At 36.1% G+C, this 11,985-nt stretch overlaps 2 protein-coding genes across 2 annotated transcripts; both read right to left on the reverse strand.

The window, feature by feature from the left end:
• Positions 1-2,929: 2,929 nt before the first annotated feature.
• LOC140769847 (uncharacterized) lies at positions 2,930-3,685 on the reverse strand. Its single transcript, XM_073110730.1, has one exon. It carries the CDS (start codon positions 3,683-3,685, stop codon positions 2,930-2,932), a length of 756 nt encoding a protein of 251 aa, XP_072966831.1.
• Positions 3,686-8,070: 4,385 nt separating this feature from the next.
• Positions 8,071-10,200, reverse strand: LOC140770367 (uncharacterized). Its single transcript, XM_073111534.1, has 3 exons — positions 10,049-10,200; positions 8,424-8,580; positions 8,071-8,345 (listed from the first exon to the last, which is right to left on the reverse strand). The coding sequence occupies exons 2-3, from the start codon at positions 8,577-8,579 to the stop codon at positions 8,298-8,300; spliced, it is 204 nt and encodes a 67-aa protein (XP_072967635.1). The 5' UTR covers position 8,580; positions 10,049-10,200; the 3' UTR covers positions 8,071-8,297.
• Between the last annotated feature and the right edge of the window lie 1,785 nt (positions 10,201-11,985).

Raw genomic sequence — 11,985 nt, forward strand, 5'->3', positions numbered from 1 at the left:
AATATTGAATACTGTTGTCTCGAAAGAGGTAAAGGGCTTTTACGTAAATTTGCTGTCGAATTTTGTTTTTGATAAAATTACAAATAATACCTTGCAATTACTTATTTTCAACTACAACCCTCATTTGCTAAAATATTCTATACCACACAATTAAATTTAACTTTGCTATCAGGTTAACTTTAAACCTAGGATAAAAAAAAAATCCCCTGCAGCCAAACAAGTAGACATCAAATTAAATCTCAGAAATACTAAAATCTTATTTTGTAAATAATAAAAAGAGAGGGTTTTATTTGTAATTTAGTCATAAGGTAGGATAAAATATCTCCTTTGACCTAGTGTTAGAAATACTCCATGAATAATTATTTATTATTTTTTCAAAATTAACCACTATGAATAATTTTAATCAAAATTATAATCTTTTTATGTAATTTAATGGCAAGTATGATATTTATAAAGAAAAGAAGAGATCGAATGACAATTCTAACCAGTACATAGAATAGTTGTGGTCCAGCACGTAGTTATTACAGTATAATAAAACAATCAATAATACGTATAAAGGTATGTACCCAGAAATGTATTTATATTTGACTACTATATCTACGTACCAAAGAGTCACTCTTTATCAAAAGAATGATATCTAATTTAACGTGTCAACAAGAGCATTCTATTTTTTTTTAATGCATCGTAAGATCAAGAACAAATTATGGGCTAGACAAAATAGTTAGTCATTTTTAATATAAATAATTCTCAGTTATATCCACTTGTAATTTGTTTTTATTTTTATTTAAAATAGATTCAGTTGTCAACCTCTCTCTCTCTATATATAATTAATCTATAAACTTATAGTCTAAAAAGAAAATGAAATGGTTTGGGCCTGGCCTAAAAAATTTATTGGGCTAAACACATAGCAATGCTAAGTATGTACAAATAATAGGATGGTAATTAATTTGTAATTTAATCTATACAATTCATATGCATATATTAGGCAGATGTAGGCACACCAAAATAGGTGTTATCTTGTAAGTTTGATCATATATCATGTTAGATATTAGATGCTTCTGCATTCATTCATGGTTATGTACCTCCTTTATATGCTGCATCTTATGTTTGAACTCTTGAAAAATAGTGGCCATTTCTTCTGCTAGAGAGAGAGAGAGAGAGAGAGCAACATCCTCCAACCTGTAGATGTGGTTTCTAGTTGTGAGATGTCCAAATTGAACTACTAATAATTTATTAACTATGTGATCAACATGCAGGTTTACACTTCTGTGAAAGAATCTTATCATGTCTAAAATCATGAGCCAAAGCATGCACCTTCACAGTGCTTTCAACAACCAAGTCCCAGGAAAAATTCCTCATTCTCTTTGCTGAATTCTATAATCCCTTTCCCATGTGCTCCCATTCAGACACACTCTTATCATCTTAACTTCCTCACTTTTCTATCTTCTCATCTCTGAGCTAACCTGTCTTCAGCCCAACAACCAAACAGAAGAAAAGACAGCCCTCCTCTTTTGTAGATGACAACCTTACACAGAAGTCAGAAGTAGTGGTGTTTCCAAAGAGACTCAATAAAAAAGATGTAGAGGGTTTTTCAACTCTGATGGGTTCATTTTCCATGATCTGCCTTAAGTTCTTCACCTACCTATTAATTAATCTCAAAGTTTAACATTAGATTCATGATCATGACATGCATAACTACTTTTGGACAGTGAATTAATGGCCCTGCGCATCTAGCTAATAGCTAGCATTAGGTTGTAGACGTATGTTGAAGTCTATAAGGATGTGGGAATTATCATAATCTGTAGGTGATTCAGTAGATGCAAATGAAGGGTAGAAAGTGGTGGGCTTTGTTCCTTTCTTACATCATTATTGGGTTATGTGAGAACACTATATTTAATGGTTAAATGATTCCATAAGGTTGTTGGCTTTCCTCTTGGGGGAGTACTGGGGAATTAACGTGGGAAAAAAAATACATGTGGAGTTATGCTAATGCTGGAATAATATTGGATAAAAGGGAATCCATGGAGTACTTGTGCAGTACATAATATATATGTGCTATAACAGTGCCTTCATCCTACTCTCTCTCTCTCTCTCTCTCTCTCTCTCTCTCTCTAGAAGTAGTAGGAATCAAAGACTAAATGTGATCCACTGACTAGAAGAACTTGAGAGTTTGATAGTAATTTTCTTGCTTTTTGTTAAAATTTCAAGATTAAAGATTGCTATACAATTCTACTAGTCATTTTACCTTGTTAAGAAATCATTCTACACCATGGACTACAAGACTACACCATAACAAGAGAGACTAGCAAGAAGAACACATTTGAAAATTTATCCATTTTCTGACTCAGAAGGAAGTAGTTATGCTCTCCTAGTAAGGAGAGTGAACTTTGGGAGCATAAACGAATGCAATATTGATGTAAACAAAGAGTACTCCATATTGATCATGGAAGTTATACTCGATCCAATCCTCCTAGTCATACAAATTGATTTTTCAATTGAAGCAATATTCTTTCTAAAGTTTTCTACAACTTAGTGAAATGTGAAAAAAGAATGTCTCATTCTAAAATGCCTTCTAATTAGAGACATTCTTATCTTTTGTACTAAAGAAGCAACCTAAGGCATCATATTAATTACAATCAACAAGAACTTGTGCACATGCATGGTCACCTGGGAATTGCTTTCAGACTATATATCCATCTTTTAGCAGGTGAAACTTAGATCATATGCAACCCAAATTTCACTTCAACACATGTAAGATTGCCAAACAGTTTATCTGAGTTTATACGCATGATAGAAATCTTGGTAGATTACATGAACAAGACGAAACTGACGTGAAAGAAAAAACTATAGAGATGCAGAAAGACCTTTGGCCAAAAGATGGAGAAAGAAGCACAAGCACAAATAAAATAAACAAATTCATAAGGAGATCCTAATTAACCTTTGAAAGGCCAAGCCTAAGCTCAAGATCTAATTCTTCGACCGGGCTAGTGCTTGTTTTCAGTAGCTCAGGTTGTAGCAGTTGCTGGTCACCAGAAGAGAAGCTCAGGAAGAAAGGAAAAGTTTCATCCCGACGCCGCCTCTTTCTACTGATGGCCTCCTCATCAGCGTCATATAGATCTCCTGACATGCGATAACAACCTTCCCTTTGCTTCAAATTCTTTCTCCTAAGATTGAAGTCTGCTATCACAACCTTTTTAGCATATGCCAGTCTAGTGATGGTTTGAGTGGTAGGGAGAAGGGATTCCACTGGATTCTCTTTAATGATAGATGAAGAACAGGAAGATGGAGAGAACAAGGTGCGGCTACTGCCGTCTTCAAGTTTTGATGCTGCTGAAACTATTGGAGAGAGAGATGCTGCTAGATCACCAAAATTAGGGTTAGATGCACAAGTAGTTTGCTGCTGCTGGTGATTCTCTTGATCATTCTCGATGGTGAAGCTTAAGGGTTGTTTAAGCCTCGCTCGGTCCCTCCGGTGTACGTTCATATGACCACCCAGCGCTTGCGCCGATCTGAATTCGCGTCGACAAAATGTGCACGGGTAGGATCTTGGAGGCCAGACGCAGCCGCCCAGGCCGCCTGCAGCATCCTTTGCGAAAGCTTGTTCTTCCCATGAATTATTCGCAGCAATTCTATAGATAGAGGAGCCAAGAAGTGGCCTGCCACTCAATTTCCTTGTAGCCCACATCCAATACTTTGCTTGCTCTATTACAAATCTGTGCATGTGGAGAGATATGAGGCAAGAGTCTAAAATTGGATAAGCTTTATAGTCATGTTGTTTGCTAGGAGCTGTTTAAAAGGAAGTTGGATACAGATAGAAGGGATTGTCTCCATAGCCAAAATGGTATATGAGAATCTAGCTTAGCTCAGGAGTCTCTTGTTGTAGGTAGTGGGTGGCCATGTATATTGGCTGATATTAGTGAAGGTACTTCCAATTATGTGATATAGTATACAGTGGAGTTATAGACAGAAGACATGCTGTTAATATCCCTTAAAAACTTATACTTCATTTTGTATTCCATTAAGTTCTTATGTAACGATTGATGTCTCATAGATCAAACATAAGATTGAGAGACAATATATATGAATAAATTGTGTTTATTCATCAAACATAGGACTTGTGTTTATGAATAAATTGTTTCTCTATGGTTCCGTACTTTAATCAGTATGACTTCAATGAGTTCGCATGGATGACTCGGTAAACTATTTACTACTTGACTTTGTTAAAAGTAGAGAAAGAATTACTTGTTACATGGCCAAATGTTTAATCACTTTGTTTGTTTCAAACAGCACTGTGGATGCAATAAACAAATGAGTAACTTCTGCTGCACAACCTCCATTTATGGCGTTTGTTTTGTCTGTCAATTGAATATGATAAGAATCCTTGAGTCATTTCTTCAAGATTAGGTCAATGCAACCAGTCTCCGAATTGTTTAGAATAATTACTGCTTGCTACTCTTCCTCTGTCTTGTGACCCTTGTCTTCCTTTGCTGTCATTCTCTTCCTTCTTGTTCAATCTATCTAGTCGTTCGCAGAATAATATTCTTAGACAGTCATCGATAAACTACAATAATTGGTGTCTCACTCATACGATCAATGATTGATCTTAATTTAGCTATGAAAGGAAGCAAACAATTAGTATAACCTTATGCCGAATGTCGAAACACAATTAACCTAGTGAAAAAGCGCAATAACAAATTTCAGATTCTAAAGCCTGATTGTCTGTGATTATGAATGTCAAATAGCTAAAAGGAAGAACAGATGACTTTTATCCCAAATGGAACTAGACCATCATGCATGTCAGACTTCGACCTATCAAACAGCTGATAAAGGATAAATGCTTACCAAAAAGAATCAGTTTATTAGTTCAATGAAGACTTGTATACTTGTCTGTTAAAAAACTTCCACTTCAAAAGGTCCTCATTCTTCACCTGCTTTATAAGAAGATAAGATCCGTAGTTTCTTGACTCCATTTCATAGTTCCCCACATCCATTATACGCTTATGATAGAAGTGACGGAAAAAACTTAAAATATTATGACTCACAGTTTATTTTGGTTGTGGCTGACACTGAAACACAGACAATCTGTACTTGTTTAATCTGATTTGCATAACAACAAAGTAATCATTCACTATTTTAATGTGTACTACAGTTACAAAATTATGTATACGGATTCTACCTTACACTTTTCTAAGCATAGGATTAAGCAAAACTATCTTTTTCCCCATTTCTTTTTATCCTTTTCGCTCATAAACTTAACTGATTGAGATATTTCTCACGCTATATATAATATAATTAATAGTACTTGTGAAAGAGACTTTATACTTTAGTATCAATTTATGGTTTATTTGTTTCTTGAGTAACTGTAATATGGTAGTCCCATGCATCAAATCGAACAAAAGAAAAGAGTTCACAAGCATAGGTTCAGATTTCGCACCTCTTTTATACTGCATAAGTTAGAGAAAGCCTGAGATCACTTCACATCTGCCTAAGTCGCATTATCAATTGTTTACATGGTATTCATCACTTGTATATCTTCAACACCACACTGACATTTTTATGCCTATAATTCGAGACTTGAGTCCTTCCCCCTTAACAAATTTTCGCTTGCATCCTGAGTTTGACAGTCATTAAGTTCTACCTATATGATTATATATCTCCATGCAAGCAAATTTGGACTCCACTTTTCTAATTTCAGAGTTCCGAAATAATACTGAAACCTCACTCCTGACTGAGTAATCATGCCATCACCTCAGTGATAGATACTCTACTCTTTCTTATCGTTTTTTCATTCCTTGCAATTGTGGACCTCAATCACTAGATGTTTCTATCAGTGAATTCTTTCCACCAAGCTACTGATCATGTCATTGATTTCTTGTTTGTGATTACGATGGCTAGATTGGCATCTGTTCATCCAATTATTTGCTTACGAAACTTTTCTCCAATTGTAGTAGTAATAATTGTTTGCGAACAGTACTTATAAATTCTGATTAAATGATTTCATTAACACATTTCTGTGGCCATCAGTTTACATGAAGAAAATCTTCCATTATCATCTTGAACAATGTGTTCAGGGTTTGATAGCTTTAAAGCAGGTCTTACAGAATGCCTTGCATCCAAAGAACTCTAGAAAAACTGCTTGCATGAAAATTTGAAACTATCTTATTGATAGTTCTCAAATCTTAACTACAATCAACTACTTACTGATAGGAAGGAGCCACTAGCCCTGCTGGAACTAACACTCAATCATCATTTTCGAAGAGTCAAGCTTGTATTAGCTAGGCATCAATCAAATTCCCACAGATGTAAAGCCGAATTTAGATGAATTTTTAGTTGAGAGTTTCTTGTCACTATCCAAAGTGACCTTAGAAGACAGTTTATATGATCTCTTGGCTAGGTGTAGCAGATAAAGGCTAATTAATTTTCATATCACCACATATACTTTAGCCCAAACTGAGAAGAAACTCCACTATTTTCAGGTATATATATATTCGAAAACCACCTCTTGTTATTACTAAGAATATGCCTCCTCACTCAAACAATCCAGATAGTTTGTCACATTAGAATATAAAATATATATATAAGAAAAATTATCGCACTCTAACGGCTTAAACTTTTAGATGGTGTTCGAATTCGAAATTTACTCTGAGTATATATTAACTTACTAACTACTCTAAAACTTAAACCGTTAAAAAAATAGTGATTTTTTTTAATCTCATTGTGTGTTATTTTTTTTGTATGGTCATTTTATGCACATGAAACTTTAATGTTTTTTTAATTTCATAAAACACCACCTCCATGGTTACATTACATTGTAGTGCATAAAATGAACATATAAAAGAAAAAGAAAAAGAACACACAATGAGATTCAAAACCGACAAGAATGTTTCGGGCAGGATCGACGGGTCGGGAAATCACAGTTGAGATCCAAATGCATCAGTTTGTCAAACTTGTTCCTCTTTTTTTAGTGTCATAGTACTCAATTTTTTCTAACCTCTGAACCTAACAATGCTTAACTTAAAGGAGTCTAGTGAGAAGGTCAGCTCCTGGAGAGCTAGGTGATGTGATACCAAACTTTGGATTTGGGTCAATCTCATTTAGGTCACCAACCTATGATCTCAAGCATTAATTGGGTGTAACCGAGACTGCAAGCCTTAGCTTAGACTCTACCTCATTAATTGATCAATTAGTGTTACACTACTGTTGATGCATACACTAGTCATCTACTAATATTATACTATATATATAACAATTGCCATGTATTTCTTTTTTTATACATCTCCATTGTGAGTTATGACAAACAGCTGTCTCTCTTGTAGCTTAGCGAGTTTACTCTATTATATGGTTTTGAGTTTAGTATAAATAATTTTGTGTCATAAACACCTAACTCGTTTAATATTTAGATTGTATTCATATTTGCTATTTTAACCTGCATAATGCCATTTGATATATTTAATAATCGAGTTGTGTTGGATCCGACCCATTAACATTATCCGTTATATAATTCGTTATAACATTATTTAATGTTGGAGTGGCCTAGTTACATCTAAAATTAATCATCTTACCTCTTAATTATTACTACTGCCTTAATTTGCAAATCCACATAATCTCACATGTAGGTGTAAGCAATCCGAGTCAGTTAAACAAACTAAAAGTACATGATATCCATCATTGAATATCTGCGTTTAATACTTCATATAAAAAGTGTTACACTTTACATAAATTACAATAGAATAAGAAAGTTCATAAATATTTGGTCTATTTATACACAATGATGTATAGTATATAAAATGTTACACCTCATACATCATACCAGACTTAAGATTAATAAAAAAAAATTCCAATACTTATTACCGCAATAACAAACATACATTTTCTATATTATGTCTAACATAAACATTCAAATGAGACAAAATCCCTGGTTAAATGATGAATTAGGCCATTCATTTTTCAGAACTCAGAAGAAATAATCAATATCAACTATTAAAACGAATCACAATAAATGGATCTTATTTATAAGTGATCTGACGGTACCAGTTGCAAGTTGCAAGGACAAGAACAAAAGAACCAATCTGATAAATTCCAGTATCATCCAGCAGCACAACTTTTATTCATGTCAAACCTTCAAATAAGTAATTAAGTATTGATATGGATAAACACGTCGACCTACACATGCCCAATGGAAGTTCCTTTTTGAGATGTACCATTACAGGAAACAGATCCCCAAAGACTAAATAAAAACTATCCCACTCACATACAGGATTTCACAACAATACTAATAAACAAACTATCAGAGGAGCTTATTCCTTCTTTCCGATTCCATGAGACATGTTGTATATCCCACGTCCCTGTTCATCAAAAGGAACAGGTCATGAGGTATGCAAGGTAGAACACAAAGGTAAAGTAATAGTGAACTAATCACTCACAATCATAAACAAGCTAGATGCAGCCAATGCAATGGGGATAGCAACAGATGTGATCTTGTCAAAACGCCCTTTTAAGTACGTATGTTTGTGAATGTTTTGAAAATAACTCTGATGATTGAGAAGCCTTTCCCTAGGCACAAAAGGTGGCTCCGACATCCTGCAGTATGAGAAAACGACCAAATGAGATCAAATTCTTACACACCAGTTGGAATCAATTCTCTTGGCTAGGGATCTTTCATGGGAATCAGTAAAGTAATTTCGTTCATGGAAATACTTAGCAATTTAACCACATTGTAATTATTTGTCTTATTGGCCTATAAGAATTGCATGAGATAAACAATAAGCAACGTGGTGCAATAGAGAACCTCAGTAAGTCCATGAAATTATTTATTCAGCAGGGAACTGTGCAAAAGAGGCCACTAAACTGTTGATTACTTTGTGACAGTCTGATTGATAGACAACATTCAGCATTGAGTGTTGTTAGCATGCACTAAGGTAAGGTTAAGACTGCACATATGCCACTCCCCAGACCCACGACTAGTGGGAGCCTCATGCACTAGGATGATCCCTGGCCTTTGAGAATGTGTAGAGAGTTACTATACGTCTCTATCTAATGATATTTATCAAGCATGAAATATTACAACTTAAAGAATGTATTTATCACAAGCTATAAAAATCAGACAAGCGATCGAGCAATTGCAAACTAACAAACCAGTAGCCAGGTTACATGCATGTTGTGGGTGAGATACAAACAGGGAAAGGAGTAAGTTTTTGGTTCCCTCAAAAAAAGTTCCAATCACATAAGCTTCTACCTAAGCAATCAGACAAGCACACTTGAGCAAGAATTCCAACCTACTACTTGTGTCAGAAGTTTGTTGCTCATGTAAGGCTTCAAAAAAGAAAAGCTATGATAGACACACCTACAATTACCAGCAATTTGGCAGATTAAGCACAAACCATCGAAATAAGGAATCCACTAGAAAAAAAATTGGAATTATGTAACGTCCTCTCAACCTCGTATCGACCATCTAGAATGCATCAGATATTTGCCAAAAAGAACATACAATCTCTATCAACCATCTGGAATGCATCGGATATTTGCCAAACCGAGCATATTAGGATCTGACTTATACATTCCAATGCAGTCTAAGGTCTCATCTACTGTAAAGCTAATAGCAGCTGGCTTTTAGCCAAATTCCTAACACTCACACACATGATTCGCAAACACATCTAGCAAAAAGAAAGAAAAAAGAGGGAAGAAAGATGCACATATCCTCAAAAGATCTAAATTTGAAAAGAAGACATGCACGTATCATTCAGAGTTCCTGAGAAAGGATTTTAATTCAACAACTCCGCATCAGATATTACAAATAATGAAAAAAAAGAAGTAATATTTAAAGATCTCATCTATGGTCTCCTCAACTATTCATCCTCAAATACTTGATAATATTTAGGGTTAAATTGATATAATCCCATCCACAATCGTTAAAAAAAAAATTCAACAGCAAAAAACAGATCCCAAAACGATCTATCAGACTACTAATAGCTCAAGAGACGAGTAAAACATGAATCAAAATTCATCGTTTCGATCCCAAGAGCCAACGAAATAGCTTGAGAGAAATCACCTGGAAGCGAAGAGAGGATTAGATCGCAGGGGATTGCCGGAATAGAAGGTTAGGAAGAGACGAGAAGATCGATCTAGAAAGGGCTGCGAAGCCGCACATAAAGCATCGTTAAGGAGCGCAAGATTGCATCTCTGCCGTCCGATGCAATTGACCTTGCAGTAGCATCCTGGCCGTTCACTGAGACAAGGTCTTTAAGTAATATACTGGGATAATTACATCCAACACCGCGGAACTATTTCATACTTTAGTATATAATAGTATTTAGCATAGATCCCTTTATTTATTTTTCGTGTTAATATATTAATCCTTTAATTATGTAAAACTTTGGAAATGCTCTTTTCGTTAATTAACAACTTTCTTATCATTTATTCTATGATTGCTTAAGAACTATAAAGATAATAAAAAATTTGCGACAACTCTATTTCGACTAGTGAAGGGATATTTCTGAATTCCAATCCGATTTAATTAGAACTGTCATTAAATTCTCACTTCTGTTAAAAATTGAAATAAAATAAAATAAGCTTGGTAAAAGGGTATATGTAGGGGTGAAAACGGGTCGGATTAAGTCCGACCCGACCCGCTATCCGATCCGGATTCGGATACGGATACGGATAGCTATTTCCAAAAATATCCGGATACGGATAGCCTTTTAGAAAAAAAATCTGGATCCGGATCCGGATACGAATACGGGTTTAGTTGATTTTATCGGATACGGATTCGGATAACGGATATTCGTTTACCTGCTTTATAAATACCCAACTAAAGTTACTAAACCCTACCTCTATCTCTCATCTATTCACCATCTCCCCCAAATCTCCATCGACCTCACTGCTACCCACGGCGCCGCCCTCACGGCTTCACCGGCTCACCCATTTTCACCGCCTCCCTCCTCCGGCCCTTCCTCGTCGACCTCGGCTATCCTCCACCGGCCCTCCCTCGTCAACCTCGGCTCTCCTCCACCGGCCTCACTCCACGGGTCCTCGATCCCGTCGCCTCCATCTAAAATTAGCCCACCACCCTCACCACCATCACTGCCTCCATCTATTCATCATCTCCCCCAAATCTCCATCGCCCTCACAGCCTCACTGCTAGCCGCGGCGCCGCCTCCATCTAAGGACAAAAATCCACATCGCCCTCACGGCCTCACCTGTTTTCACCGCCTCCCTCCTCCGGCCCTCCCTCATCATACTCGGCTCTCCTCCACCGGCCCTCCCTCGTCGACCTCAGCTCTCCTCCACCGGCCTCCTTCCACGGGTCCTCCTCCTCCACCGCCACCGACCCTCCCTCCACGGGTCCTCCCTCCTCCACCGCCGTCAGCCCTCCCTCCACTCCATTCAAGTATATTAATGCATTCATAGACATTTTTAACCTTTGGCAGGATTGGGAGTATATTGACTATCTTTTTGGACCTAATGAATTTATCTCATTTAGTGATTATATTCTTCCTTAAAGTATGCACTTAGTATGTAAGCATAGGAGATCTTGTGTCAACTCATCCTGACGTTCCAAAGTTACATACTGCTATTATCTAAGAGCAATTTACTGATAAAGTTTAACAGGACTCTGCACTGAACGAAATAGGAAAATGAGGAAGGATCTGAACAACACATTCCCATGTAGTTAATTTTCGAGTTTTGATCTAGTTTCAGTTTTTTCACTTCTTTTATGTACTCATGCTTCTAGTCTCTTGAGACTCCTGCTGTTACTAGCACAATTGTTTTGTTTACTTACTTCATAGATCCTATATCCCGTTTTGCTTGCCACCACTAACAACCACCACTAACAAAGTTATGAGGTGATCAGAAGTAGAAGGATACAATATGACAGGTTTTAGACTTGATTGATATTCGTAGTAAGTTCATATTAATTTGTTTAAAATTTGATATGTATTTGTTTAAGGTCCGAAAATTTATCCGAACACTATCCGATCCGTATTC

This window comes from Typha angustifolia, chromosome 11, assembly GCF_048772165.1.
Source record: "Typha angustifolia cultivar Huaian chromosome 11, ASM4877216v1, whole genome shotgun sequence".
NCBI lineage: Eukaryota > Viridiplantae > Streptophyta > Magnoliopsida > Poales > Typhaceae > Typha > Typha angustifolia.